Raw genomic sequence first — 27,993 nt, 5'->3', positions numbered from 1 at the left:
GGCCGGGCGCTGTGGCTCACGCCTGTAATCCCAGCACTTTGGGAGGCCGAGGCGGGTGGATCACGAGGTCAAGAGATCGAGACCATCCTGGTCAACATGGTGAAACCCCGTCTCTACTAAGAATACAAAAATTAGCTGGGCATGGTGGCACATGCCTGTAGTCCCAGCTACTAGGGAGGCTGAGGCAGGAGAATTGCCTGAACCCAGGAGGCGGAGGTTGCGGTGAGCCGAGATCGCGCCATTGCACTCCAGCCTGGGTAACAAGAGTGAAACTCCGTCTCAAAAAAAAAAAAAAAAAAAAAAAAAAAAAAAAAGATCACACATAACACATGTGTTTCAGTAGCTGAAAAGAGCACCAGTGCTCATCTAGGTTTTACACCCCAGTGTTAGCTTTATTTGGGGCCAGGCAGGCAGATAACCTGAAGTCAGGAGTTCGAGACCAACCTGCCCAACATGGCAAAACCCATCTCTACTAAAAATACAAAAAAATTAGTCTGGCGTAGTGGCGCACCCCTGTAGTCCCAGCTCCTGGGGAGGCTGAGGCAGGAGAATCACTTGAACCCGGGAGGCTAAGGTTGCAGTGTTGAGATTATGCCATTGCACTCCAGCCTGGGTGACAAGGGTGAAACTCTGTCTCAAATACAAACCAACCAACCAGCTTTATTTGGTGTTCTGACTTTAATAACAGCAGCCTTTTTTTTCAATTGCAATCTTGCTTGGGAACCACAGGATATAAAGCAGACAAAAGAGGAGCGACTTGGTTGACTAGGCTGTGGAGCTGCTGAGACCCCACAGTTTTATTTCATCCCCTCAGTGGCATCTCCTGACCAGATTCAGAGATTGGAGACCACTTTACATTTCTAAATTGTTTACAGTAATTCTCGTAGTAATGACACTTCATAGAACAGGACTGAGGTTTATTACATACTGGAGGTGAACCAAGATCTGTGACTCAAAGCACATTCCTTTTACTACTAGTAAGTAAGCTTTCTAAACTTGTTTAACTAGAGGTTAGATAATGGCCACAAAAAGCATTGTGGCATATGTTAAGTGCTAGATGCCCCTCCAGTCTCACTCCAAAGACAAGAGTCCTGAGTGTCCTCTATAGGCATCCACTGCTACAAGATTTTCCAGGATAGTTCAGATTTCAAAAATGTCCCACTGTTATCCCCTGAAGTACACTCCAACCTGACACCACATTACCTGTTTTGAAAATGTGGTCGAGGCAGGTTGAGGTGGCTCCCACTTGTAATCTCACCACTTAGGGAGGCCGCAGGAGGATCACCTGAGGTCTGGAGTTAGAGACCAGGCTGGCCAACATGGTGAAACCCTATCTCTACTAAAAACACAAAAATTGGCTGCGCGTGGTAGTGTGCGCCTGTAATCTCAGCTACTCGGGAGGCTGAGACACGAGAATTGTGTGAACCCGGGAGGCGGAGGTTGTAGTGAGCTGAAATCGGGCCACTGCACTCCAGCCTGGGTGACAGTGAGACTCCATCTCAAATAGAAAAGAAAATGTCGATATATTGATTGGGTCAGCTTCTCCTGGTGGGGTGGGACGGACAGCAGCTGCAGCCCGAGTCCCTACCACTGGCCACGAGTGCAGCATTGGTAGGCGTCAACTGCAGGGCTCATCTGGATGGAGGAACGTGATTTATTGGTTCTTTCCGACTCGTGTCTCGGCCCTGTCCACCTTTGCGGATTTTAAAATTTTTATTTTATGGTTTTTTTTTTTTTTTTTTGAGACGTAGTTTCGCTCTTGTTACCCAGGCTGGAGCGCAATGGCGCGATCTCGGCTCACCGCAACCTCCGCCTCCTGGGTTCAAACAATTCTCCTGCCTCAGCCTCCTGAGTAGCTGGGATCACAGGCACGCACCACCATGCCCAGCTAATTTTTTGTATTTTTAGTAGAGCCGGGGTTTCACCATGTTGACCAGGATGGTCTCGATCTCTCGACCTCGTGATCCACCCGCCTCGGCCTCCCAAAGTGCTGGGATTACAGGCTTGAGCCACCGCGCCCGGCCTATTTTATTTAATTTAATTAAAGACGGGGTTTCGCCATGTTGGTCAGGCTGGTCTTGAACTTGCGACCTCAGGTGATCCGCCCGCCTAGGCCTCCAAAATGCTTGGATTACAGGCGTGAGCCACCACGCCCGGCTAGCCTTTGCGGACTTTAAAAGCAATCAGTGCAGGGTTTGGGGGGAACGTGCTCACCCGATGGCAGCTCACAGGACCCAAAAAAGTCCCGGGAATGGCATCTCGGTCCGGACTCCCCGCTGGGCCCACGAAGGAGAAAGGCTGCCTCAGACTCCCGCGCCCTAGCCAAGGTCCCAGCGCCCACTGGGGCAAGTCCGGTCTCACGCCGACTTCCCGCCTTTGCCGCCAACCATCCAGTTCTTCCTCCAGGCCACGTTCTCTTGCGTGGTCGCTGCTTCCTGCAGAACGTCCATCACTAGCTGCTGGGTCCTGGTCACCTCGTCCCTCCTCAGCGGGTCCTGCAGTGGCATCTCCTGAGGGCAGGAAGGGAGGTTCACAGGAGCTCCAGTCCGGGGCTCTCCACCCGCCCACCCAACTTCGGGACTACCAGGTGCTTCTACCTTCAGCATCTCCTGCTTCCGCTGCCCTCTCGGGGTCACGATAACAAGGAGCGCGGAGCCCACGCCAGCCCCTGCGCCCAGCATTGCGACCGTGATCAGCGTTTTCCTCAAGGACTGCATGGCCGCCTGCGCAGGCAGCGGCGCGCCCTCCGGAGCCCCCCGCAGCCGCGAGCTGTAGCTGCGCCGTCTCTGTCCGTCTGCGCAGGATAGAGCGCCCGGTAGCGGAAACCACAGAGAAGCGGCGGGCTAGAGAGGACCTGCTCAAGGAAACGTTTAGAATCCAGAGCGCCTGCGTGTCAGGTTTAGCTGAGGGCGTTGAGGGTGTGAAGAGGTGCTGGCACCAAGGGCTGAGCGCGGGGACCTTGTGTCCTCAGTTTCAGAGTAGGATTGCTAGGGGGAGAGTGCGTGTCTTCATGGATGCCGTGGGTTTTATGATTGCCCACTTTTGTGTCTTCCGAAGTTTCCCGATCAGTAGAGGGCCGAGCTGTGCTCTGGTTTTCTGCAGTCACCCGCGCATTTTCAACACAGCGCGTGGAGGTTATCCACACACACACACACACACACACACACACACACACACACACACGTCAATCTATTATCTCCTCTCCATCCCCTCAACTCTGGAATAAACACTCAAAGTCAAGTGTACCGGTTGGAGAAACGATATCTTTAAAATTTATTTTACAAACAACCTGTTCCTTTTCTCGTCATGGTACACACTTGGCATCATTAGGGTTTTTTTTTTTTTTTGGAGGTGGGGGGGGTCGTGGTTTTGTTTGTTTTTGGAGACCCGGTCTCACTCTGTTGCCCAGGGTTGGGGTGCAGTGGCGCGATCACGGGTCACTGAGGCCTCGACCTCCTGGGCCCAATCGATCCTTCTGCCTCAGCCTCCCGAATAGCTGGGATTACAGGCACGCACTACCACACCCGGCTGTTTTGTTCTTAGCCACGAAAAAGCTGGATTCGTGTGACGTACTGAATTCTGCTTTACAGAAGAAAACACCTTAGCCGTGATCCTAGGCAAGTTCTTGTGCCCCAGTTTCTGCATCAGAAATGAAGCTTATTAACAGTACCTGCCTCGTAGTTTTAGGATAATTAAATGAGTTACATGTAAAGCAAACAAAACAGCTCCTGACAAAGAGTAAATACCATAAAAATATTCATTAAATAATATATAAACATGCCAGCTTGGGAAAATCAGTAAGCAAAGGAATCAGGAAATTCCAAGTTGTTATCAAAACTCTCGGCTCATAGGGCTTTAATCCAGATGCCCTTGCCTCCTACCCTTGCTGCCATCCCAGTGTCTGCACGGAGTAAGTAGAAATAAAGATCCTATCTCACCTCTTAGGCATTTTCCCCTCCCCAGGAAGCCCATAATCGCCTAGCACGTCAGTGCTTAAGGAGCCAGGGTCCAAAGAAGATTAGAGGAACAGTTTGTGGGGTGCACTGGGCAAGGAGTACTCTCCTCTGAGTTCTATCATCTTGCACTCCTAAGAATCACCACCATGGCCCTTGTGCCAGGGAGCAGCAAGGAGGATGGGCTTTGGAATAGAAATAGCCTAGGCTCCTCCCAGCATCCAGAAAGTCCCAGGCTGCCCAACCCTCTCGGGGACAGAGGAGAGACTGGCAAGGCTGAAGGTCACCAGGATATTCAGGTTAGTACTTCCCCACCTTGTGTCTGGCAGCTGGCTTACCCTCCAATTTGGGCCAACCTCCCTGCTGTGCCTATTCAGGTTTTCTCTCAAAAGTCCCATCTGCCATCTATTGTGGTGGGAGCCTCTGAGGTGAATGAAGAGAGTGGGGATTTCCACTGGCCCCATGAGGAACTGCTGCTGCTCACTGATGGTGAGGAAGAGGAGGCGGAGGCCTTTTTCCAAGACCAAATTGAAGAGCCAGGTGAGAGAGGTAGCTCATTCAGGAGGCCACTGCAATCTGAATGTTCTGGGCAGAGCCAAGATGTCAGTTATGACCCCTGCATTCAGCAGTGCCAGGAACATAGCAGGTGCTCAATAAATGTGAAGATCTGGGAGAGAAAAGTCAAGGCAGTTGGCAAAGTTGGTGAACTTTAGAGACCTGCAGGAAAAGATAGTTACCTCAAGTCCAACTACCTAAAACAGTTTACATTTCGATGCCTTCTCATCTAGACTTTTTTTTTCATGTCTGTGTACTGTTATAGAAGCTACATTTTGGCTGGGCAGGGTGGCTCACACCTATAATCCCAGCACTTTGGGAGGCTGAGGCGGGTGGATCATGAGGTCACGAGATAGAGACCATCCTGGTCAACATGGTGAAACCCTGTATCTACTAAAAATACAAAAATTTCCGGGCACGGTGGCTCAAGCCTGTAATCCCCGCACTTTGGGAGGCCGAGGCGGGTGGATCACGAGGTCGAGAGATCGAGACCATCCTGGTCAACATGGTGAAACCCCGTCTCTATTAAAAATACAAAAAACTAGCTGGGCATGGTGGCACGTGCCTGTAATCCCAGCTACTCAGGAGGCTGGGCAGGAGAATTGCCTGAACCCGGGAGGCGGAGGTTGCGGTGAGCCGAGATCGCGCCATTGCACTCCAGCCTGGGTAACAAGAGCGAAACTAAGTCTCAAAAAATAAAAATAAAAAAAACATTAAAAAAAAAATTACGGCCGGGCGCGGTGGCTCAAGCCTGTAATCCCAGCACTTTGGGAGGCCGAGGCGGGTGGATCACGAGGTCGAGAGATCGAGACCAACCATGGTCAACATGGTGAAACCCCGTCTCTACTAAAAATACAAAAAATTAGCTGGGCATGGTGGTGCGTGCCTATAATCCCAGCTACTCAGGAGGCTGAGGCAGGAGAATTGCCTGAACCCAGGAGGCGGAGGTTGCGGTGAGCCGAGATCGCGCCATTGCACTCCAGCCTGGGTAACAAGAGGGAAACTCCGTCTCAAAAAAAAAAAAAAAAAAAAAAAATTACCTGGGCATGATGGCACATGCCTGTAGTCCCCAGCTACTCAGGAGGCTGAGGCAGCATTGCTTGAACCCAGGAGGCGGAGGTAGTGGTGAGCCGAGATTGCGCCATTGCACTCCAGCCTGGGTGAAAAGAGTGAAACTCCGTCTCAAAAAAAAAAAGCTACATTTCTTTGAGTGTTTACTATGTGCTAGATACTATGCTAAACACTTACTTGTTCTGATTTTCAGAACAACCCAATGAAGGTATTTCTCCTTTATAAATGAGAAAATTGAGGGTGCCAAATTAGGCTCTTAGTCACATAATTGGTGTATTTTTTCTTTCTTTTTTTTTTTTTGAGACGGAGTTTCGCTCGTTACCCCGGCTGGAGTGCAATGGCGCGATCTCAGCTCCCCGCAACCTCCGCCTCCTGGGTTCAGGCAATTCTTCTGTCTCAGCCTCCTGAGTAGCTGGGATTACAGGCGCACGCCACCATGCCCAGCTAATTTTTTGTATTATTAGTAGAGATGGGGTTTCACCATATTGACCAGGATGGTCTCGGTCTCTTGACCTCGTGATCCACCCGCCTCGGCCTCCCAAAGTGCTGGGATTACAGGCGTGAGCCACCACACCCGGCCCGGTGTATTTTTTCATGAGCAAAAACTGCCACAGAAAGTAATTTCGGGCTGGAGTGCAGCAGCATATCACGTCCCACTGCAGCTTCAACCTCCCAGTGCTCAGGCTGTCATCCCAGCTGAGCCTCCTGAATAGTTGGGACTATAGGCCTGTGCCACTATGCCTGGCTATTTTGTAGTTAGGGCTGTCACTTTATTGCCAGGGCTGAAACTCCTGGACTCAAGCAATCTGCCAAGGTTGGCTTCCCAAAGTGCTGTGATCACAGGCATGAGCCACCATGCCTGGCCTTGTTTTGTAATTTAACATCAGTAATATTTTTCATTTTAACTCCCCTCTCTTCTCCATTCCAGGCTGGGCTTGGAGCCCACAGGATGCTAGATCTCCTTTAAAAACATTTAACGCTGGACTCAGCTGGGGGCAGGACCAGGATGAGGAAGATGCTTGTTGGATTCCTGAGGACATGGAGTGTCAGGAAGCCACCAACCACTGTCCTTTCTGTGACTCAGCAACAGGGTCCTGTGTTTGCAGAAGCAGCTTTGTGGAATATTCCCATCTCCTGCCTCCCAGTAGCTTTGAGGGTAAGTATTGTTCCCTTCCCTTCAAACATCTCATCCAGGTTTATGAAGCTCCTTATACCCATCCTCTCACAATCTCCTTTTACAGGTGAGAAAAATCTACAAGCCAGTCGGTGGGGCAGGGGGTTGGATTCAGTTCCTGTTTGCTGCTTTTAGGAGCTCCAGTTAGTTGGAAGTGGGTAATGACCCACTTGAAACTTCTCTTTTCAGCACTCATCTTGTGCTAAAGATTTCAACTCCGGGTTATTCCCACTCTGCAGATGAGTGAACTGGGGCACAGAAACAGTAAACATGGAAGCCAGGACTCAAATTCTCACTTTGCAGCCAGCCAGATACCTTGGAAAGACATAGCTCACTCTTCAGCCCTCTCCTTGCCCACAGAAATACTAGGGTCAGGACTACTAACATGTCTTTAATGAGAGCCTTGAATCAAGTAAGCAAAGTAGGTGATGCCCCTGAATGGGCCTAGCTCCTGCACAGTCACAGTCCAGCCACAGGACCCTTGTTCCAGGCAGGGCAGTCGAACATCAGGGTCCTCATCTGAGAACTGAATCAGGGTCCCCTGAGGGCTTAGAACCCTCAAGCATTCTGACAGCAGCTGGTAAGCCTTAGGCAGACCCCCCCGGGCAACAGCATCCCAGGTGCCCTTGTCCAGCAGTAGCTGGAAAGAACCTGAAGAAGCCATAGCCTCCAGGTTCAGGGCATCAGCCTGCATGAAGCGGAGGCAGGAAGCAGGGTGCCCAGGGCGTAGAGGCGTTTGGCCTTGGCCACCCTCCAGGAGGCTGTTCATGTGGGCCACAGCCACGAAAGAAAAGTCCACCCCAAGCACATCCACTGGGTGTGGGGATTTGGTGTAGAGGCCAGTACATAGGCTGGAAGTCCCACAGCCCACATCCAGGACCCGCAGAGGACAGGCAGAACGTGCCTCCTGCAGCAATGGCAGTAGGAGCCCCTGGACTTCTTCGTATCCAAAGAACCAGTCAAAGGTGGGGACACTGCCCAAACAGGGCTGGGAGTGGAGCCGATCCCAGAGACAGCGGTCCGCCAGGGAGCTACCAGCCAGTGAGCCTGTGGACATAGTTGGAGGGTACATGTCACTCTGTCTATGTCGCCACTGCAAAAACGACGCATATACACACTAGGACACTGAGGTCTTTTTTTTTGGGGGGGGGGGGCAATTCTTTTTCTTGAGATGGAGTTTCGCTGTTGTTACCCAGGCTGGAGTGCAATGGCGCGATCTCGGCTCACTGCAACCTCGGCCTCCTGGGTTCAGGCAATTCTCCTGCCTCAGCCTCCTGAGTAGCTGGGATTACAGGCACGCGCCACCATGCCCAGCTAATTTTTTGTATTTTTAGTAGAGACGGGGTTTCATCATGTTGACCAGGATGGTCTCAATCTCTTGACCTCATGATCCACCCGCCTCGGCCTCCCAAAGTGCTGGGATTACAGGCTTGAGCCACCGCGCCCGGCCTAGGCTGGAGTGAAGTGACTCAATCATGGCTAACTGCAGCCTTGACTTCCCGGGCTCGGGTGATCCTCCCACCCGGGCCTCCTGAGTAGCTAGGACTACAGGCGCCACCATGCCCTGTTAATTTTTGTTTTGTTTTGTTTTTTTGTAGACAGAGTTTCGCCATGTGGCCCTAGGCTTGTCTTTTACTCCTGGGCTCAAGCGATCTGCCCTCCTGGGCCTCGAAAAATGTTAGGATTACAAGCATGAGCCACCGCGCCCGGCCCACGATGGAGCCTGAGAGCCACAATTTCAGGGACTAGGCTCTCAGGTCACGAGGAACCCACATTGCCCTCCCCACTCTGCCCCCACCTCCCTACCCGCAAAAGGGAGGCACACCCCTGCCACCAGGCTCGGCAAGTGGAGCATTCGACGCAGCGCGGCCATCTGGAAGTCCGGCTAAGGTCGACCAGAGGACCTTGTGTGACGTGTCCACCCGACTCTAGCCGGAGGCCTGAGATTCAGGAGGAGATCTGCAAATTCCGCGTAGAAGAACTCGTACAGCTTCCCCGAACTCTGCAGTCTCGGAAAAAAGAACGCGGACACAGACCGACTATGGTAGGAACGGCCTTTATTGGCTGCAGCGGGATGTGGAAGAGGGGATACAGCGTCCGCAGACCTGAAATCAAATGAGAAAGTGTGAGCACCCCCGTGAAGGAAACAGCTGGATCTCGGCTGCCCTGTTCCGAGATGCCAGGTGTCTCGGCGCTTGAGGATAGAACCAGCGGATGGGAAGCCACCGGCACCGAAGACATGACGCCGAGGGGACCAGAGCCCTTTCCCTCTTCCTCCGTACATTACGGGGAGCGAGACCACAAGCCCGGTCCCCGCCAAGAAAAGGAGGGTCCTGAGGCCCAGCCCAGAGCCCTCCGCCCGGCACCTCTACTCCACCCGGACGCTCAATTCGGACGTTACAGCAACACCCACACTCACCAGCTCTCCGCCCTCCGAAAGGCCTCCCGGTTCACGGAGCTCCTTTATATAGCCCAAGGACCCGCCCCCGAGGTGCGATTGGCCCGCGGAAGGCCGGGGCGGAGCCCCGGGGATCCGGCGCGGAGCGGAAGTGCGGACCGTGAGCTGCGGTAGCGGCGCGACGATGGGAGCTCCCGGGGGGAAGATCAACCGGCCCCGAACGGTGACTGTGTGGGGGCCGCGGCTTTGTTTCCTCAAGCGTCCCCGAGCCCGTTTGTCTCGCCCGAGATGGGATCAATGGGGGGGGCCTGGGTTGCCTGGTGGAGCAGCCCGGGGTCGCAGCGCGCTGCCTCCGTCTGATTCGCATCTTTCTCCCGGGTAGGAGCTGAAGAAGAAGCTGTTCAAACGCCGGCGGGTGTTGAATCGGGAGCGGCGTCTGAGGCACCGGGTGGTCGGGGCTGTGATAGACCAAGGGCTGATCACGAGGCACCACCTCAAGAAGCGGGCGTGAGTACCAGATCCTAGTCCTGTGGGTAGTCCCGGCCGAGTCCTCCCTCCTCCCCGCAGAGCTCCGAGGCAGCCTCGCCTCTCGGCTCACCTCCTTGGGTTTCACCATGCTGGCAAGGCTGACCTTGAACCCCTGACCCCAGGTTGATCCTCCCGCCTCAGCCTCCCAAAGCGCTGAGGTTACAGGCGTGGGCCGCCGCGCAGGGTCTGTGTCCCTTCATAGGCTTCTTCAATGTAAATATTAGGGTTTCTACTACATACGAAACTTTAACAATTAATGTTAAGTACTTTGTTTAATACTTTTTCTATATTTAATGCTTTATCATTTATATTATTATATGTATTGAATACTTTTTCTAGAGCCAGAACCATTTGTGTGACCTCAGTTGGTTCAGGTCCTAGATGTATTTACTTTCGCCTATCCATCAGGTCCAGCGCACGTGCCAACATTACTCTGTCGGGGAAGAAGCGCAGAAAACTCCTGCAGCAGATCCGGCTCGCCCAGAAAGACAAGGCAGCCATGGAAGGTGAGTCTCGGATAGAGGTGGGTGAGGGAAAGCCTGCATTTATTTGGGTTAATACTTCCTTCTTCCCGTTACTCAGTGGAAGCCCCTACAAAGCCAGCCAGGACTAGTGAACCACAGCTCAAAAGGCAAAAGAAGACGAAAGCCCCTCAGGACATAGAAATGAAGGACCTTGAAGATAAGAGCTAAACCTCTTCCACTAGAAGATTCTCAACTGGAGCCAGCTCTCAGACTCAGTGGATGTTTCAGAGCACTTTGATAAAAGCAGTGTTCCTTTTCACTCTCCAGATTTCCTCTTCCCTAATGGCCTACTGACCTCCCCTAGAGGGATGTCTTTGGGAGGGAAGAAAGCTGAGAAGAAAGATTGGACAAGGGCCTCTGCAGCAGTGAACTCCATATGTAATAAAGCCCTAGCACTCTGAGATGTGTGTGATTAAATGGAGAAATGGGGATGGGCCATGAAAAGATTGGTAAATATGAAAACATACTCAACAATGAGACAGGAAACACTCACAGAGCTTGCTTGAGCAAATGCAGCAAAATGCCAGACTCTGCCTTAAAGAGTGGTGGTGCCTGGCTGGGTGTGGTGGCTCACACCTGTAATTCCAGCACTTTGGGAGGCCGAGGTGTAATTACAGAACTCACTGTAATCCCAGCAAGGTGAGTGGATCACCTGAGGTCAGGAGTTTGAGACCAGCCTGGCCAACATGGTGAAACCCTGTCTCTATTAATAATATAAAAGTTAGCGCCGGGCGCGGTGGCTCAAGCCTGTAATCCCAGCACTTTGGGAGGCCGAGGCCGGTGGATCACGAGGTCGAGAGATCGAGACCATCCTGGTCAACATGGTGAAACCCCGTCTCTACTAAAAGTGCAAAAAATTAGCTGGGCATGGTGGCACGTGCCTGTAATCCCAGCTACTCAGGAAGCTGAGGCAGGAGAATTGCCTGACCCCAGGAGGCGGAGGTTGCGGTGAGCCGAGATCGCGCCATTGCACTCCAGCCTGGGTAACAAGGGCGAAACTCCGTCTCAAACAAAAAAATAAATAAATAAAAGTTAGTTCATATCCAAGTCATGGCACCAAAAAAAAAAAAAAAAAAGCCAGGCATGGTGGCACGTGCTTGTAATCCCAGCTACTTGGGAGGCTGAGGCAGGAGAATCACTTGAACCCGGGAGGTGGAGGTTGCAGTGAGCTGAGATCCTGCCATTGCAGTCCAGCTTGGGCAGCAATAGTGAAACTCTTGTCTCCAACAACAACAAAAAGGAGTGGTGGTGCCTACGGGGGTGTTGCTTGAGGCCAGGAACTCAAGGCTATAGTGTGCTGTGATCACATCTGTCTCCCTAGCGAGTGATACTCTAACTTTCCATTGATGACAAAGATACAGACTATTTGAGAGGTTGAAGTTAACAGTGAGTAGAAATTGTGCCACTTGCATGTCAGCCTGGGCAACAGAGTGAGCCCTTTCCTTGTAAAATATACATATAGATCATTGTAGGGATGGTAGAGGTAAGGGTCCTGATACCAGTTCTGCCATTGCCCCTTGTGACCAAGTCACTTTACCTCTTCTGTCTTGCTTCTTTATTTTTATTTTTGAGAGAGTCTTGCTCTGTCACCCAGGCTGGAGTGCAATGCTATGGTCTCAGCTCACAGTAACCTTGGCCTCCTGAGTTCAAGTGATTCTCCTGGCTCAGCCTCCCACGTAGCTTGGGACTACAGGTGCCCACTACCACACCCAGCTAACTTTTTTTGTATTTTTGGTTGAGATGGGTTTCACTATGTTGCCCAGGCATGTCTCCTACTGCTGACCTTATGATCCACCCTCCCCAGTCTCCCAAAGTGCTGGGATTACAGGCGTGAGCCACTGCACCCAGTCCCGTCTTGCTTCTTTTGCTGGATTTTTTTATTTTAATGATTTTTTTAAAATATGCGTTTTTGAGTCAGGATCTTGGTCTGTTGCCCAGAGACAATCAACCTGGGTTCAAACAATCCTCACACCTCAGCCTCCTGACAAGCTGGGACTACAGGCACACCCCTGGCTTTTTTTTTTTTTTTTTTTTTTTTTTTTTTTTTGAGACAAAGTCTCCCTCTGTTGCCAGGCTGGAGTGCAGTGGTGAGACCTCCGCCTTATGGGTTCAAGTGATTCTCCTGCCTCAGTCTCCCAAGTAACTGGCACTACAGGTATCCATCATGACACCCCCCCAAAAAAAAATTTTTTTGCATTTTTAGTAGAGATGGGGTTTTACTACTTTGGCTAGAATGGTCTCAGTCCCTTCACCACATGATCCGCCTGCCTCGGCCTCCCAAAATGCTGGGATTACAGGTGTGAGCCCCCGTGCCTGGCCCCCTTCTGCCACCTTTATACTTTGAACATTTAAGACCAATCTGGACACTGTGGCTCATGCATGTAATGACAACAGTTTGGGAGGCTGAGGAGGATGGATCACCAGGTGAGGAGATTGAGACCATCCTGGCTAACATGGTGAAATCCTGTCTCTACTAAAAATACAAAAGATTAGCTGGGCGTGATGGTGAGCACCTGTATTCCCAGCTACTTGAGAGGCTGAGGTAGGAGAATCGCTTCAACCCGGGAGGTGGAGGTTGCAGTGAGCCGAGACTGTGCCATTGCACTCCAGCCTAGGCGACAGACCAAGACTCCATCTTAGGCCGGGTGCGGTGGCTCAAGCCTGTAATCCCAGCACTTTGGGAGGCCGAGGCGGGTGGATCACGAGGTCAAGAGATTGAGACCATCCTGGTCAACATGGTGAAACCCCGTCTCTACTAAAAATACAAAAAATTAGCTGGGCTTGGTGGCGCATGCCTGTAATCCCAGCTACTCAGGAGGCTGAGGCAGGAGAATTGCCTGAACCCAGGAGGCGGAGGTTGCGGTAAGCCGAGATCGCGCCATTGCACTCCAGCCTGGGTAACAAGAGCGAAACTCCGTCTCAAAAAAAAAAACCAAAAAAAAAAAAAACCACAAAAATAACAAAGGCCAGATGCAATGGCTCACCCCTATAATCCCAGCACTTTGGGAGGCTGAGGCAGGTGGATCACAAGATCAGGAGTTCAAGCCCAGCCTGGTCAAGATGGTGAAACCCTGTCTCTACTAAAAATGCAAAAATTAGCTGGGCATGGTGACAGGCACCTGTAATTCCAGTTACTCAGGAGGCTGAGGCAGGGAATTGCTTGAACCTGGAGGGCGGAGGTTTTAGTGAATCGAGATTGCACCACTGCACTCCAGCCTGGGTGACAGAGCGAGACCATCTCCAAAAAAAAAAAAAAAAAAAAAAAAAAGCTGGGTGCAGTAGCTCACACCTGTAATCCCAGCACTTTGGGAGGCCGAGGTGGGCAAACCTGAGGTCAGGAGTTCGAGACCAGTCTGGCCAATATGGTGAAACCCCCACCTCTACTAAAAATACAAAAATTGGCCGGGCATGGTGGTGCGTGCCTGTAGTCCCAGCTACTTAGGATGCTGAGGTGGGAGAATCCCTTGAACCTAGGAGGCAGAAGTTGCAGTGAGCCAAGATTGTGCCAGTGCACTCCAACCTGGCAACAGAGTGAGACCCTGTCTCAAAGAAAAAACAAACAAAACAATCTTTCAGTAAAGTGATTAGTACAATAAACAAACTCCTATATATACCCTCTACTTAGATTTAGTATTACCTCTACCAGATTCAGTATTACCAATTATTAATACTGTGCTACCCTTGTGAATCTGCATTTTCCTTGTCCTTACTGAATTAAATTGTTTGAAAGTCAAATATGGACAACGTGAAACCTTATTCCTAAGGACATCCTTCTATGTAGCCAAAATACTATAATCACAGCTAAGATGTTTAACATTAATTAAATACCTAATATTCATATTCAGTATTCAGTTTTTCTTTCTTTCTTTCTTTTTTTTTTTTTTTTTTTTTTTTTTTTGAGACAGAGTCTTACTCTGTTGCCCAGGCTGGAGTGCAGTAGCAAAATCTCAGCTGACTGCAACCTCTTCCTCCCAGGTTCAAGCAATTCTACTGCTTCAGCCTCCTGAGTAGCTGGGATTACAGGCTCATGCCACCATGCCTGGCTAATTTTTGTATTTTTACTAAAGACGGGGTTTCACCATGTTGGTCAGGCTGGTCTTGAACTCCTGATCTTGTGATTCGCTTGTCTCCACCTCCCAGTGTACTGAGATTACAGGCATAAGCCACCATGATTTTTGTATTTTTAGTAGAGATGGGGTTTCACTATGTTGGCCAAGCTGGTCTCAAGCTCCTGACCTCGTGATTTGCCCTCTTCAGTCTTCCAAAGTACTGGGATTACAGGCTTGAGCCATCACATGTGGCCTTCTGTGTGTGTGTGTGTGTGTGTGTGTGTGTGTATTTTTAGTAGAGATGGAGTTTCATCATGTTGGCCAGGCTGGTCTTGAACTCCTGACCTGAAATGATCCACTCACTTAGGCTTCCCAAAATTTTGGGATTACAGGCATGAGCCACTGTACCCGGCCCACCAAATGGTTTCGTAGCCATGATAATCTTTACCTGAATTAGTTATTACTATGTTTCAAAATGATGATTTTCCAATACTGTCATTCGTTAATTCATATTATTCCTATGACATTCTATTAAGAAGAGCCCAGGCCATGCATTGTGGCTCACTCCTGTAATCCCAGCACTATGGGCGACTGAGGGCAGGGGATCATCTGAGGTCCAGAGACCACCTGAGGTCAGGAGTTCGAGACCAGCCTGGCCAACATGGTAAAACCCCCTTTACTGAAGCTGCAAAAAATTAGCCAGGTGTGGTGGCCTGCACCTATAGTACCAGCTACTTGGGTGGCTGAGGCAGAAGAATCACTTGAACCCGGGAGGAGGAGGTTACAGTGAGCCGAGATCATACCACTGCACTCCTGCCTGGGTGATAGAGTAAGACTTCTCGCCGGGCGCGGTGGCTCAAGCCTGTAATCCCAGCACTTTGGGAGGCCGAGGCGGGTGGATCACGAGGTCAAGAGATCGAGACCATCCCGGTCAACATGGTGAAACCCCGTCTCTACTAAAAGTGCAAAAAATTAGCTGGGCATGGTGGCACATGCCTGTAATCCCAGCTACTCAGGAGGCTGAGGCAGGAGAATTGTCTGAACCCAGGAGGCGGAGGTTGCGGTGAGCCGAGATCGCGCCATTGCACTCCAGCCTGGATAACAAGGGCGAAACTCCGTCTCAAAAAAAAAAAAAAAAAAAAAAAAAAGACTTCTCAACAACAGAAAAGAAGAGCCCTGCCCATTTTTTATTTTATTTTATTTTATTTTTTGAGACGGAGTTTCACTCTTGTTACCCAGGCTGGAGTGCAATGGCGCGATCTCGGCTCACCGCAACCTCCGCCTCCTGGGTTCAGGCAATTCTCCTGCCTCAGCCTCCTGAGTAGCTGGGATTACAGGCACATGCCACCATGCCCAGCTCATTTTTTTGTATTTTTAGTAGAGACAGGGTTTCACCATGTTGACCAGGATGGTCTCAATCTCTTGACCTCGTGATCCACCGGCCTCGGCCTCCCAAAGTGCTGGGATTACAGGCTTGAGTCACCGAACTCGGTTTTTTTTAGACAAATTGGCTCACTACAACCTCCACCTCCCGGGTTCATGTGATTCTCCTGCCTCAGCATCCTGAGTACCTCCTGAGTAGCTGGGACTACAGGCACGTGCCACCACGCCCGGTCAATTTTTTGTATTTTTAGAGATGGGGTTTCACCATAGTAGCCAGGATGGTCTCGATCTCCTGACCTCATGATCTGCCTGCCTCAGCCTCTCAAAGTGCTACGATTACAGGCCTGAGCCACCACACCCAGCCTGTCCAGTGATTTTGTTTGTTTGTTTTCTTTTCTTTTTTTCTTTTTTTTTTTTTTGAGACGGACTCTTGCTCTGTTGCCCAGGCTGGAGTGCAGTGGTGCGATCTTGGCTCACTGCAACCTCTGCTTCCCAGGTTCAAGTGATTCTCCTCAGCCTCCCAAGTAGCTGGGATTACAGGTGGGTGCTACCACACCTGGCTGATTTTTTTTTTTTTTTTTTTTTGAGACGGAGTTTCGCTCTTGTTACCCAAGCTGGGGTGCAATGGCGCGATCTCGGCTCACCGCAACCTCCGCCTCCTGGGTTCAGGCAATTCTCCTGCCTCAGCCTCCTGAGTAGCTGGGATTACAGGCACGCGCCACCACGCCCAGCTATTGTATTTTTAGTAGAGACGGGGTTTCACCATGTTGACCAGGTTGGTCTTGATCTCTCGACCTCGTGATCCACCCGCCTCGGCCTCCCAAAGTGCTGGGATTACAGGCTTGAGCCACCGCGCCCGGCGCTGTTTTGTTTTTTTGACAGAGTTTTGCTCTTGTTACCCAGGCTGGAGTGCAATGGCGCAATCTCCGCTCACTACAACCTCCGCCTCCCGGGTTCAGGCAATTCTCCTGCCTCAGCCTCCTGAGTAGCTGGGATTACAGGCAAGTGCCACCACGCCCAGCTAATTTTTTTGTATTTTTAGTAGAGACAGGGTTTCACCATGTTGACCAGGATGGTCTCGATCTCTTGACCTCGTGATCCACCCGCCTCGGCCTCCCAAAGTGCTGGGATTACAGGCTTGAGCCACCGCGCCCGGCGCTGTTTTGTTTTTTTGACAGAGTTTTGCTCTTGTTACCCAGGCTGGAGTGCAATGGCGCAATCTCCGCTCACTACAACCTCCGCCTCCCGGGTTCAGGCAATTCTCCTGCCTCAGCCTCCTGAGTAGCTGGGATTACAGGCAAGTGCCACCACGCCCAGCTAATTTTTTTATATTTTTAGTAGAGACGGGGTTTCACCATGTTGACCAGGATGGTCTCGATCTCTTGACCTCGTGATCCACCCGCCTCGACCTCCCAAAGTGCTGGGATTACAGGCGTGAGCCACCGTGCCTGGCTCTGTGTTTTTAGTAGAGATGGGGTTTCACCACGTTGGCCAGGATGGTCTCAAACTCCTGACCTCAGGTAATCCACCCACCTTGGCCTCCCAAAGTTCTGGGATTACAGGCATAAGCCACCACGACTGGCCTCATTTGTTGTCTTGAGGCATGGTCTCTTTCTGCCGCCCAGGCTGGAGTACAGTGGCGCGACCACTGCTTATTGCAGCCTGAACCTCCTGGGCTCAGGTGATCCTCCCACCTAAGCCTCCCAGGGAGCTGGGACTACAGGTGCATGCCATCATGGCCAGCAAAGTTTTTTATTTTTTGTAGAAACAGGGTTTTGCCATTTTGCCTAGGCTGGCCTCCAACTCCTAGGTTCCAGTGATCCACCTGCCTTGGCCTCCCAAAGTGTTGGTATTACAGTCATGAGCCACCGCGCCTCGCCAATGTCATTTTAAACACAGGAAAAGTTTTCTCTTGAAATTGAACTGGCATGAAATTATGGGCATGATGGCTCGCACCTGTAATCCCAACACTGGGAGACTGAGGTGGGCAGATCATTTGAGGTCAGGAGCTTGAGACCAGCCTGGCCAACATGATGAAACCTTGTCTGTACTAAGAATACTAAAACTAGCTGGGTGTGATGGCACATGCCTGTAGTCACAACTACTTGGGAGGCTGAGTCGGAAGAATTGCTTAAACCTGGGAGGTGGAGGTTGCAGTGAGCCAAGACTCCGTCTCAAAAAAAAAAACCAAAAACCAAAAAACAAAAACAAAAGAGAAGAGAAACAAATTGAACTGTGTTCAGATACAGTAAGGAAAGGAGAGGAGGAGATAGGAAAGAAAAGGAAAGACATATTCAACAGCTTGGTATACTCAATCATTCACAGTTTTGCTCTCTCTGTGAGAGAGACGGGGAAAAGGAACTTGCTGTGTTCTATGAACTGTTAGAAGTTGAGTGTAGGGCTGGGTGCGGTGGCTCAAGCCTGTAATCCCAGCACTTTGGGAGGCTGAGGCGGGTGGATCACGAGGTCAAGAGATCAAGACCATCCTGGTCAACATGGTGAAACCCCGTCTCTACTAAAAATACAGAAAATGGCCGGGCGCGGTGGCTCAAGCCTGTAATCCCAGCACTTTGGGAGGCCGAGGTGGGTGGATCACGAGGTCAAGAGATCGAGACCATCCTGGTCAACATGGTGAAACCTCATCTCTACTAAAAATACAAAAAATCAGCTGGGCATGGTAGTGCGTGCCTGTAATCCCAGCTACTTAGGAGGCTGAGGCAGGAGAATTGCCTGAACCCAGGAGGCGGAGGTTGCGGTGAGCCGAGATCGCGCCATTGCACTCCAGCCTGGGTAACAAGAGCGAAACTCCGTCTCAAAAAAAAAAAAAAAAAAAAAATACAGAAAATTAGCTGGGCATGGTGGCGCATGCCTGTAATCCCAGCTACTCAGGAGGCTGAGGCAGGAGAATTGCCTGAACCCAGGAGGCGGAGGTTGCAGTGAGCCAAGATCTCACCATTGCACTCCAGCCTGGGTAAAAAGAGCGAACTCCGTCTCAAAAAAAAAAAAAAAAAAAAAAGTTGAGTGTAGCTCTGAGTGGAGTGAGTAAGGGGCAGCTGACAAGAGATGAAGTTGGAGAGGAATATAAGAGCCATAAAACTTAGGGCCAGTAGGGAATACAAATTTTATTCTAAGTATAATGAGAAGTATTAAAGTTGTTTCCTGTGGGGTGCAGTGGCTCATCCCTGTAATCCCAGAACTTTCGGAGTCCGAGATGGGTGAATCACCTGAGGTCAGGAGTTCAAGACCAGCCTAGCCAACATGGCGAAGCCCCATCTCTACTAAAAATACAAAAATTAGCCAGGTGTGGTGGCACGTGCCTGTAGTCCCAGCTACTCAGGAGGCAGGTACTCAGGATACTGAAGCAGGAGAATCACTTGAACCCGGGAGATGGAGGTTGCAGTAAGCTGAGATTGTGCCACTGCACTCCAGCCTGGGCAACAGAGTGAGACTCTGTCTCAAAATAAAATAAAATAAAGTTGTTTATTTTAGTTATATTTTGCTTTTCATCATGGAAACATCTCAAACATATACAAAAGTAGACAAAATATTACTCATTGTCCAGCTCCAACCCTCATTCATCACCTTTTCCAAATTTACTATTTCTTTTCTTTCTTTTTTTCTTTTCTTTTCTTTTTTTGGTAGGAGTTTTGCTCTGTTGCCCAGGCTGGAGTGCAGTGGTGCGATCTCAGCTCACTGCAACCTTTGCTTCCCGGGTTCAAGTGATTCTCCTGCCTCAGCCTCCCCAGTAGCTGGGATTACAGAGACCGCCACCATGCCTAGCCAGTTTTTTGTATTTTTAGTCTCTAGATGGGTTTTCACCATGTTGGCCAAGCTATTCTTGAACTCCCAACCTCAAGTGATCCGCCTGCCTCAACCTCTCAAAGTGTTGGGATTACAAGTGTGAGCCACCGCTCCCGGCCACTATCCACATTTTAAAGAGACAAAATCGAGGTACATAAAAACTTGTCCCTGGTAACTGGCTAGAAAATTATAGAAGGAACTTGGGTCCAGGCAGTCTAATTCCAGAGTCCTTCATACTGCCTCTTGTCACTGTTGTCATTCAAAGCGTAGTTTCTGTATCTAGCATTGACACTAAGCTCTACTTAAATTATCAAGTGACCTTTACAAAGTCTGTGAGATGGAGGTGTCATGCTCGTTTTACAGACAAGGAAACAGGCTCCAAACAGCTGGGTCACTTGCTTGAGGTTGTTTTACTAATAAATGCCAGATAGGGCTGGGCTCAGTGGCCCATGCCTGTAATCCCAGCTCTTTGGGAGGCTGAGGCAGGCGGATCACCTGAGGTCAGGAGTTCGAGACCAGCCTGACCAATATGGTGAAACCCCATCTTTTTTTTTTTTTTTTTTTTGAGACGGAGTTTCGCTCTTGTTACCCAGGCTGGAGTGCAGTGGTGCAATCTCGGCTCACCGCAACCTCCGCCTCCTGGGTTCAAGCAATTCTCCTGCCTCAGCCTCCTGAGTAGCTGGGACTACAGGCGTGCGCCACCATGCCCAGCTAATTTTTGTATTTTTAGTAGAGATGGGGTTTCACCATGTTGACCAGGATGGTCTCGATCTCTTGACGTCGTGATCCACCCGCCTCGGACTCCCAAAGTGCTGGGATTACAGGCGTGAGCCACCGCGCCCGGTCTGAAACCCCATATTTTTTAAAAAAAAGAAAAAAATGGCGGATAGGAATCCAGATCTGTCCAACTCCAAAATGAACACCCTTATATTATGCAATCTCTAAGGTCAAGAAATACATGCTAGTCTCATAACTGGAATAATTAATCTGGTTTAAAAGCTTCCTTTCATAGATCTGAGGCCAAGAGAAGGGAAGTGTTGGGTCCAAGTTCGAGGCAGAGCTAGGAGTAGAAATTGCCGTCCGGGCGCAGTGGCTGAAGCCTGTAATCTCAGCACTTTGGGAGGCCAAGGCGGGTGGATCACGAGGTCAAGAGATCCAGACCATCCTGATCAACATGGTGAAACCCCGTCTCTACTAAAAATAGAAAACATTAGCTGGGCTAGGCCGGGCGCGGTGGCTCACGCCTGTAATCCCAGCACTTTGGGAGGCCGAGGTGGGTGGATCACGAGGTCAAGAGATCGAGACCATCCTGGTCAACATGGTGAAACCCCGTCTCTACTAAAAATACAAAAAATTAGCTGGGCATGGTGGCGCGTGCCTGTAATCCCAGCTACTCAGGAGGCTGAGGCAGGAGAATTGCCTGAACCCAGGAGGCGGAGGTTGCGGTGAGCCGAGATCGCGCCATTGCACTCCAGCCTGGATAACAAGAGTGAAACTCTGTCTCAAAAAAAAACACACAAAAACAAACAAACAAAAAAAGAAATTGCCTCATATTTATTGTACAAGAATGATGCTTGGTAATAGGTGGTAGAAACAGTGTAAATAATTATTAACTCTGGAGCTTCCGGAGTAGCTGGGATTACAGGTGCCTGCCACCACGCCCGGCTGATTTTACTTTTGAGACGAAGTCTCGCTGTTGCCCAGGCTGGAGTGCAGTGGCGCGATCTCGGCTCACGGCAACGTCCGCCTCCCGGGTTCAAGCGATTCTCCTGCCTTAGCCTCCCAAGCTGTTGGGATTACAGGCGTAAACCGCCACGCCGGGGCTGGTCTTGAACTGCTGACCTCAGGTGATCCACCCGCCTCGGGCACCCAAAGTGCTGGGATTACAGGCGTGAGCCACTGCACTCGCCCTAGTGCCAGGCGTCCCCAAATTTTTACACAGGGGGCCAGTTCACTGTCCCTCAGACCGTTGGAGGGCTCCTCTCACTGACCACCAGTGAAAGAGGGGCCCCTTCCTGAAGTGCGGCGGGGGGCCGGATAAATGGCCTCGGGGGGCCGCATGCGGCCCGCGGGCCGTAGTTTGGGGACGCCTGCCTAGTCTGTATGTCGATGGGTTTTTGAATAAAGTGGTTGCATATAGGGCGGATCGGCTTCCCGCTATCATCGTCTCGGGATTCTGCACCGGGACTCCAATAGGGTGCGGAACCAATGTAAGAGGGTAGACGACATCGCCGGATTAATTTTCCTGAGAGGCCTGGTATCTAGTTCCTTTCGCGTTTCCTGTCAGCGCGCATGCGCCGCCTGCGCTCCGCCGCTCCCGCCTCGGGCTCGGCTCGGGCTCCGGGATGTCCGCGTTGTGCGACCCTCCCGGGGCCCCAGGACCTCCTGGGCCTGCCCCGGCCACCCACGGTCCCGCGCCTCTCAGGTAGTTAGAGCCCTTGGCACCTTACCCCCCGCCGCGCGGCCCCGTGCCCTTCCCTAGCCTTCTCGGTAGAAACTCGGATCCTACCTCGAGAACTCACGTCAGGGTTCTCAGATTCCTGATAGGGTCCTCGCAGAACTCAGGGACTGCCTCACCGAAACTCAGGGCTCCAGTGCACGCCCTCCCAAGACCTCGGGACTGCCTCTCGCTAGACTCCAATGCCTAGCTACCCTCGACCCCGGCCTTCTTCTTCCAAGAGTCGGGGATATCAGAACTCTTGGGAACGCGGCTCCTCTGCCCATTTTTGACCCTAGGGAACCCAGGGTCCTGACTTCATAGAGACTCCTTGAGACCCTAGGCCTAGAACTACCCACTGAATGCAGTCCGGTTGAAATGCTCCCTTATATTAGGGTGTTTTTTGGAGGAAACAGAGGAATGGCACCGTCACAGCCCTATCAGCCCCTAGAGGATGCTGTCTTTGACAGAAAAGACGATAAGAGAAAGGGATTTGCCTCCTCCCATGACACTGGCTTCTGAACCTCTAAGAGTGAACCCATACGTTTAGGAGGGAGAGGGTGGAAAAGCATTATTACTCTGTGCCCTGGAACACCCTGATGTCCAGGCACTTTGAGGGTGCTGGGTAGTTGGTGGTTGCTGATGTGGTGGTAGGTGATTAAGATTTTGCAGAAGATGGAAAGAAACATGTTAGGAGGGAAAACCCTTAATAAGGGGCTTAACAATTTTTTTTTTTTCCATTAAGAGCAGATTCCAAGGTGCTTTTGTTGTGGGAAAGCAGGGATGGGGGACGGCGGCGCGGTGGGGGTTGGGGGGGTAGTGGTGAAACGTGATAAAGCTGGGAAGGTGTCTTTTTTTTTTTTTTTTCTTTTTTTTTTTGAGTCGGTCACCCTATCGCCGAGGCTGGAGTGCAGTGGTGCTGCGATCTCAGCTCACTGCAACCTCCAACTCCTGGGTTCAAGCAATCCTCGTGCCTCAGCCTCCCGAGTAGCTTAGATTACACCATGCCTGGCTAATTTTTTTTTGGTATTTTTAGTAGAGACGGGTTTTCACCATGTTGGCCAGGCTGGTTTCAAACTCCTGACCTCAAGTGATCCACCCTCCATGGTCTCCCAAAGTGTTGGGATTACGGGCGTTGAGCCATTGCAGCCAGCCTGGAAAGGTGTTTTAAAGTAGATATTATGGAAACACAAATAGAGTCAGTTCAACAGATATTTACTGACTACCTTCCATATACTACACACCTGGATAGAAGTGGATTCGGTGTTGAAGAGCACAGAATCGGTTCCTACACTCTTGGAGCATATAGTCTGATTGCTTAACCTTGATTTCATTTGTTTGTTTGTTTTTGTGATGGCACACAGGCTGGAGTGCAATGGTGTGACCTTGGCTCACTGCAACCTCTGCTTCAGGGCTGAAATGATTCTCCTGCCTCAGCCTTCCCAGTAGCTGGGATCACAGGCACATGCCACCATGCCTGGCTAATTTTTTTTTGTAGAGATGGGGTTTCACTATGTTTCTCAGTCTGGTCTTGAACTCCTGGGCTCAAGTGATTCACCAGCCTTAGCCTCCCAAAGTACTGGGATTATAGACATGAGTCACTGCAGCCAGCCTTGATTTATTTGTCTGTAAAATGGGATCATAATAGTACCTACCTTACTGAACTCTTGTCAGGATTTAAATAAGTACTTAAAAGAGTACCTGATACATTCTGGCCGGACGCAGTGGCTCACGCCTGTAATTCCAGCACTTTGGGAGGCTGAGGCGGGTGGATCACGAGGTCAAGAGATCGAGACCATCCTGGTCAACATGGTGAAACCCCATCTCTACTAAAAATACAAAAAATTAGCTGGGCATGGTGGCGTGTGCCTGTAATCCCAGCTACTCAGGAGGCTGAGGCAGGAGAATTGCCTGAACCCAGGAGGCGGAGGTTGCGGTGAGCCGAGACTGCGCCATTGCACTCCAGCCTGGGTAACAAGAGCGAAACTCCTTCTCCAAAATAATAATAATAATAATAAATGACTTGGCCCAGCCTGCCAGACCTCATTTCTACAAAAAAGTAAAAAAATTAGCTGGGTGTCGTCACAAGTGCTTGAAGTCCCAGCTACTCAGGAGGCTGAGATGGGAGGATGCTTTGAGTCTGGGAGTTCGAGACTGCAGTGATCTGTGTTCTTGGCACTGCACTCCAGCCTGGGTGATGGAGTGAGACCCTGTCTCACAAACAGGCTGGGCTTAGTGGCTTATTCCTGTTGTCCTTGCACTTTGGGAAGCTGAGGTGGGTAGATCACTTGAGGTCAGGAGTTCGAGACCAGCCTGGGTAACATGGCAAAACCCCGTTTCTACTAAAAGTACAAAAATCAGCTGGGCATGGTAGCGCACGCCTGTACTCCCAGCTACTCTGGTGGCTGAGACAGGAGAATTGCTTGAATCCAGGAGGTGAAGGTTGCAGTGAGCCAAGACGGCACCACTGCACTCCAGCCTGAACGACAAAGCAAGACTCCATCTCAAAAAAACAAAGAAAAACAAGTAAACATTCTCTTATGAGGGAAGTATTATCCCTATTTTCTTTCTTTCTTTCTTTTTTTTTTTTTTGAGACAGAGTCTTGCTCTGTCCCCCAGGCTGGAGTTCGGTGGCATGATCTCAGCTCACAGCAACCTCTGCCTCAGCCTCCTGTGTAGCTGAGATTATAGGCAAGTGCCACCATGCCTGGCTAATTTTTGTATTTTTAATAGAGATGGGGTTTCACCATCTTGGCCAGGCTGGGCTTGAGCTCCTGACTTCATGATCCACCTGCCTTGGCCTCCCAAAGTGCTAGGATTACAGGCATGAGCCACTGTGCCCTATTATTCCTATTTTACATAAAAGACAAAGCTCATACAGGAAAGCATTACAACACTCTAAGTCTGTTTCTTTTGCTTCCTTGTAGTGCTCAGGAGCTGTCTCAGGAAATCAAGGCTTTTCTGACTGGCGTAGACCCTATTATGGGCCACCAACTCTCAGCCCGGGAACATGCTCGCTGTGGTCTTCTCCTGCTCCGCTCTTTGCCACCTGCTCGGGCTGCTGTGCTTGACCACTTGAGAGGTGTCTTTGATGAGAGTGTCCGGGCTCACCTGGCTGCCCTGGATGAAAGCCCTGTGGCTGGTCCACCTCACCTCCGTCCACCTCCACCCTCCCATGTCCCTGCTGGGGGACCTGGTTTAGAGGATGTGGTTCAGGAAGTGCAGCAGGTGCTGTCTGAGTTTATTCGGGCCAACCCAAAGGCCTGGGCACCTGTGATTAGTGCATGGTCCATTGACCTCATGGGGCAACTCAGCAGCACATACTCGGGCCAACACCAGCGTGTTCCCCATGCTACTGGCTCTCTCAATGAACTGCTACAGCTGTGGATGGGTTGTAGGGCCACGCGTACATTAATGGACATCTATGTGCAGTGCCTCTCGGCTCTCATTGGTAGCTGCCCGGATGCATGTGTGGATGCCTTGCTGGATACCTCTGTTCAGCATTCTCCACACTTTGACTGGGTTGTGGCACATATCGGCTCCTCTTTTCCTGGCACCATCATTTCTCGAGTTCTCTCCTGTGGCCTTAAGGACTTTTGTGTCCATGGTGGGGCTGGTGGTGCTGGCAGTAGTGGTGGAAGCTCTTCTCAGACCCCCTCTACAGACCCCTTCCCTGGATCTCCTGCCATTCCTGCGGAGAAACGGGTGCCCAAGATTGCCTCAGTTGTAGGCATCCTAGGGCACCTGGCCTCCCGCCATGGAGATAGCATCCGACGGGAGCTCCTGCGAATGTTCCATGATAGCCTGGCGGGGGGAACTGGAGGCCGAAGTGGGGATCCCTCCCTTCAGGCCACGGTTCCTTTCCTACTGCAGCTGGCAGTCATGTCACCAGCTTTGCTGGGCACAGTCTCTGGAGAGCTTGTGGATTGCCTCAAGCCCCCAGCTGTGCTGAGCCAGCTGCAGCAACACTTGCAAGGATTCCCCCGAGAGGAGCTGGACAACATGTTGAACCTGGCTGTGCACCTGGTGAGCCAGGCCTCTGGGGCAGGTGCCTACCGCTTGCTGCAGTTCCTGGTAGACACAGCTATGCCTGCTTCAGTCATTACTACCCAGGGCCTGGCTGTGCCAGACGCCGTGCGTGAGGCCTGCGACAGACTAATCCAACTGCTGCTGCTGCACCTGCAAAAACTGGTTCATCACCGGGGAGGGTCTCCTGGCGAAGGGGTGCTGGGCCCGCCCCCTCCTCCCCGCCCAGTGCCCTTCTTAGATGCACTAAAAAACCATGTTGGAGAGCTGTGTGGAGAGACATTAAGACTGGAACGGAAGCGCTTCCTCTGGCAGCACCAGCTCTTGGGCCTGCTGTCTGTCTATACCCGTCCCAGTTGTGGACCTGAGGCCTTGGGCCATCTGCTGAGCCGAGCCCGAAGCCCTGAAGAGTTGAGTTTGGCCACCCAGTTATATGCAGGGCTAGTGGTCAGTCTCTCTGGCCTCCTGCCTCTGGCTTTCCGAAGCTGCCTGGCTCGGGTGCATGCGGGGACATTACAGCCTCCCTTCACTGCCCGATTCTTGTGCAACTTGGCACTGCTAGTAGGGTGGGAACAGCAAGGTGGTGAGGGCCCTGCAGCCCTAGGGGCCCACTTTGGGGAATCTGCCTCAGCCCATCTGTCTGACCTGGCCCCTCTCTTGCTACATCCTGAGGAGGAAGTAGCTGAAGCTGCTGCCTCCCTCCTGGCCATTTGTCCATTTCCTCCTGAAGCCTTGTCCCCCTCCCAGCTCCTGGGACTGGTGAGGGCTGGGGTTCACCGCTTCTTCACCTCTCTGAGGCTGCATGGGCCTCCAGGTGTGGCCTCAGCCTCTCAGCTTCTCACCCGCCTGTCTCAGACGTCCCCAGCTGGGCTCAAGGCTGTTCTGCAGCTGCTGGTTGAGGGAGCATTACATCGAGGCAACACAGAACTATTTGGAGGAGAAGTAGATGGGGACAATGAGACTCTCTCAGTTGTTTCAGCTTCTTTGGCTTCTGCCTCCCTGTTGGACACTAACCGGAGGCACACGGCAGCTGTGCCAGGCCCTGGAGGGATTTGGTCAGTTTTCCATGCTGGAGTCATCGGCCGTGGCTTGAAGCCACCCAAGTTTGTCCAGTCACGAAATCAGCAGGAAGTGATCTATAACACCCAGAGCCTCCTCAGCCTCCTGGTTCATTGCTGCAGTGCCCCAGGGGGCACTGAATGTGGGGGATGCTGGGGGGCGCCCATCCTGAGCCCGGAGGCAGCCAAAGCAGTGGCAGTGACCTTGGTGGAGAGTGTGTGTCCTGATGCAGCTGGTGCAGAGCTGGCCTGGCCCCCCGAGGAACATGCCCGGGCCACCGTGGAGCGGGATCTCCGCATTGGCCGGCGCTTCCGGGAACAGCCCCTGCTCTTTGAGCTGTTAAAGCTGGTGGCAGCTGCTCCTCCAGCCCTGTGCTACTGTTCCGTGCTACTTCGGGGGCTGCTGGCCGCCCTCTTGGGCCATTGGGAAGCCTCTCGCCACCCTGACACGACCCACTCCCCCTGGCACCTTGAGGCATCCTGCACCTTAGTAGCTGTCATGGCTGAGGGAAGCCTCCTGCCTCCGGCCCTGGGTAATATGCACGAGGTATTTAGCCAACTGGCACCTTTCGAGGTGCGTCTGCTGCTACTCAGTGTCTGGGGCTTTCTCCGGGAGCATGGCCCCTTGCCCCAGAAGTTCATCTTCCAATCAGAGCGGGGTCGCTTCATCCGGGACTTCTCCAGAGAGGGTGGAGGTGAGGGTGGACCCCATCTGGCTGTGCTGCACAGTGTCCTCCACCGCAATATCGACCGCCTGGGCCTTTTCTCTGGTCGTTTCCAGGCACCTTCACCGTCCACTCTCCTTCGACAGGGGACGTAGCCTTTTCTTGCTCTGGAAGCCCAGGAAGGTTGAGAATTGAGAGAGGGAAGGGACTAATGTTCTGCGGAAGTGTGGAGGTTTATCTTCTAAGTCCTTGGCCTGAGGAGAGTTGTCACTTTTTTCTCTCCCATCTCTTTTTTTCTAAATAAAATTTGCCGAGTTGAGAAAACCAGTCCAATACTTCTGTCAAGCTGAGAGCGTGCAAAGTCGGACAGC

General features: G+C 51.4%; 5 protein-coding genes and 1 non-coding gene across 6 annotated transcripts; 3 read left to right on the top strand and 3 right to left on the bottom strand.

Moving 5' to 3' along the window:
* Positions 1 to 2,275: 2,275 nt before the first annotated feature.
* Positions 2,276 to 2,804, bottom strand: UQCC3 (ubiquinol-cytochrome c reductase complex assembly factor 3). Its single transcript, XM_003920241.4, has 2 exons — positions 2,598 to 2,804; positions 2,276 to 2,510 (listed from the first exon to the last, which is right to left on the bottom strand). The coding sequence occupies exons 1-2, from the start codon at positions 2,715 to 2,717 to the stop codon at positions 2,358 to 2,360; spliced, it is 273 nt and encodes a 90-aa protein (XP_003920290.1). The 5' UTR covers positions 2,718 to 2,804; the 3' UTR covers positions 2,276 to 2,357.
* A 991-nt stretch (positions 2,805 to 3,795) lies between these two features.
* On the top strand, positions 3,796 to 6,824 carry LBHD1 (LBH domain containing 1). The gene is made up of 3 exons (XM_010335681.3): positions 3,796 to 4,252; positions 4,331 to 4,493; positions 6,508 to 6,824. Exons 1-3 carry the CDS (start codon positions 4,103 to 4,105, stop codon positions 6,822 to 6,824), a joined length of 630 nt encoding a protein of 209 aa, XP_010333983.1. The 5' UTR covers positions 3,796 to 4,102.
* A 181-nt stretch (positions 6,825 to 7,005) lies between these two features.
* On the bottom strand, positions 7,006 to 9,242 carry CSKMT (citrate synthase lysine methyltransferase). Its single transcript, XM_003920240.4, has 3 exons — positions 9,173 to 9,242; positions 8,560 to 8,858; positions 7,006 to 7,800 (listed from the first exon to the last, which is right to left on the bottom strand). The coding sequence occupies exons 2-3, from the start codon at positions 8,624 to 8,626 to the stop codon at positions 7,145 to 7,147; spliced, it is 723 nt and encodes a 240-aa protein (XP_003920289.1). The 5' UTR covers positions 8,627 to 8,858; positions 9,173 to 9,242; the 3' UTR covers positions 7,006 to 7,144.
* On the bottom strand, positions 8,935 to 9,083 carry LOC120364812 (small nucleolar RNA SNORA57). Its single transcript, XR_005579951.1, has one exon. It is a non-coding gene; the product is annotated as a small nucleolar RNA SNORA57 (small nucleolar RNA).
* Positions 9,243 to 9,275: 33 nt separating the features above from the next.
* On the top strand, positions 9,276 to 10,604 carry C6H11orf98 (chromosome 6 C11orf98 homolog). Its single transcript, XM_010335696.3, has 4 exons — positions 9,276 to 9,374; positions 9,534 to 9,658; positions 10,088 to 10,185; positions 10,262 to 10,604. The coding sequence occupies exons 1-4, from the start codon at positions 9,336 to 9,338 to the stop codon at positions 10,369 to 10,371; spliced, it is 372 nt and encodes a 123-aa protein (XP_010333998.1). The 5' UTR covers positions 9,276 to 9,335; the 3' UTR covers positions 10,372 to 10,604.
* An 11,124-nt stretch (positions 10,605 to 21,728) lies between these two features.
* Positions 21,729 to 27,946, top strand: INTS5 (integrator complex subunit 5). The gene is made up of 2 exons (XM_003920237.4): positions 21,729 to 21,861; positions 24,801 to 27,946. Exons 1-2 carry the CDS (start codon positions 21,782 to 21,784, stop codon positions 27,775 to 27,777), a joined length of 3,057 nt encoding a protein of 1,018 aa, XP_003920286.1. The 5' UTR covers positions 21,729 to 21,781; the 3' UTR covers positions 27,778 to 27,946.
* Positions 27,947 to 27,993: the final 47 nt, after the last annotated feature.

This window comes from Saimiri boliviensis, chromosome 6 (genome assembly GCF_048565385.1).
Source record: "Saimiri boliviensis isolate mSaiBol1 chromosome 6, mSaiBol1.pri, whole genome shotgun sequence".
Taxonomy (NCBI): domain Eukaryota; kingdom Metazoa; phylum Chordata; class Mammalia; order Primates; family Cebidae; genus Saimiri; species Saimiri boliviensis.
Note: the sequence above shows the minus strand (reverse complement) of the source record. Positions and strands in the feature narration are given on the sequence as shown.

What these genes read in the sequence shown, in the direction of transcription:
- UQCC3 (XM_003920241.4), bottom strand. Translation starts at nt 2,717, where the DNA reads ATGCAGTCCTTGAGGAAAACGCTGATCACGGTCGCAATGCTGGGCGCA. An exon ending in GGAAGCAGGAGATGCTGAAG is followed by an intron (nt 2,511 to 2,597) that starts GTAGAAGCACCT and finishes TCCTGCCCTCAG; the next exon opens with GAGATGCCACTGCAGGACCC.
- LBHD1 (XM_010335681.3), top strand. Translation starts at nt 4,103, where the DNA reads ATGGCCCTTGTGCCAGGGAGCAGCAAGGAGGATGGGCTTTGGAATAGA. An exon ending in AAGGTCACCAGGATATTCAG is followed by an intron (nt 4,253 to 4,330) that starts GTTAGTACTTCC and finishes GTGCCTATTCAG; the next exon opens with GTTTTCTCTCAAAAGTCCCA. An exon ending in AGACCAAATTGAAGAGCCAG is followed by an intron (nt 4,494 to 6,507) that starts GTGAGAGAGGTA and finishes TCTCCATTCCAG; the next exon opens with GCTGGGCTTGGAGCCCACAG.
- CSKMT (XM_003920240.4), bottom strand. Translation starts at nt 8,626, where the DNA reads ATGGCCGCGCTGCGTCGAATGCTCCACTTGCCGAGCCTGGTGGCAGGG. An exon ending in GGTGTGCCTCCCTTTTGCGG is followed by an intron (nt 7,801 to 8,559) that starts GTAGGGAGGTGG and finishes CTATGTCCACAG; the next exon opens with GCTCACTGGCTGGTAGCTCC.
- C6H11orf98 (XM_010335696.3), top strand. Translation starts at nt 9,336, where the DNA reads ATGGGAGCTCCCGGGGGGAAGATCAACCGGCCCCGAACG. An exon ending in CACCACCTCAAGAAGCGGGC is followed by an intron (nt 9,659 to 10,087) that starts GTGAGTACCAGA and finishes CCTATCCATCAG; the next exon opens with GTCCAGCGCACGTGCCAACA. An exon ending in AGACAAGGCAGCCATGGAAG is followed by an intron (nt 10,186 to 10,261) that starts GTGAGTCTCGGA and finishes CCCGTTACTCAG; the next exon opens with TGGAAGCCCCTACAAAGCCA.
- INTS5 (XM_003920237.4), top strand. Translation starts at nt 21,782, where the DNA reads ATGTCCGCGTTGTGCGACCCTCCCGGGGCCCCAGGACCTCCTGGGCCT. An exon ending in CACGGTCCCGCGCCTCTCAG is followed by an intron (nt 21,862 to 24,800) that starts GTAGTTAGAGCC and finishes GCTTCCTTGTAG; the next exon opens with TGCTCAGGAGCTGTCTCAGG.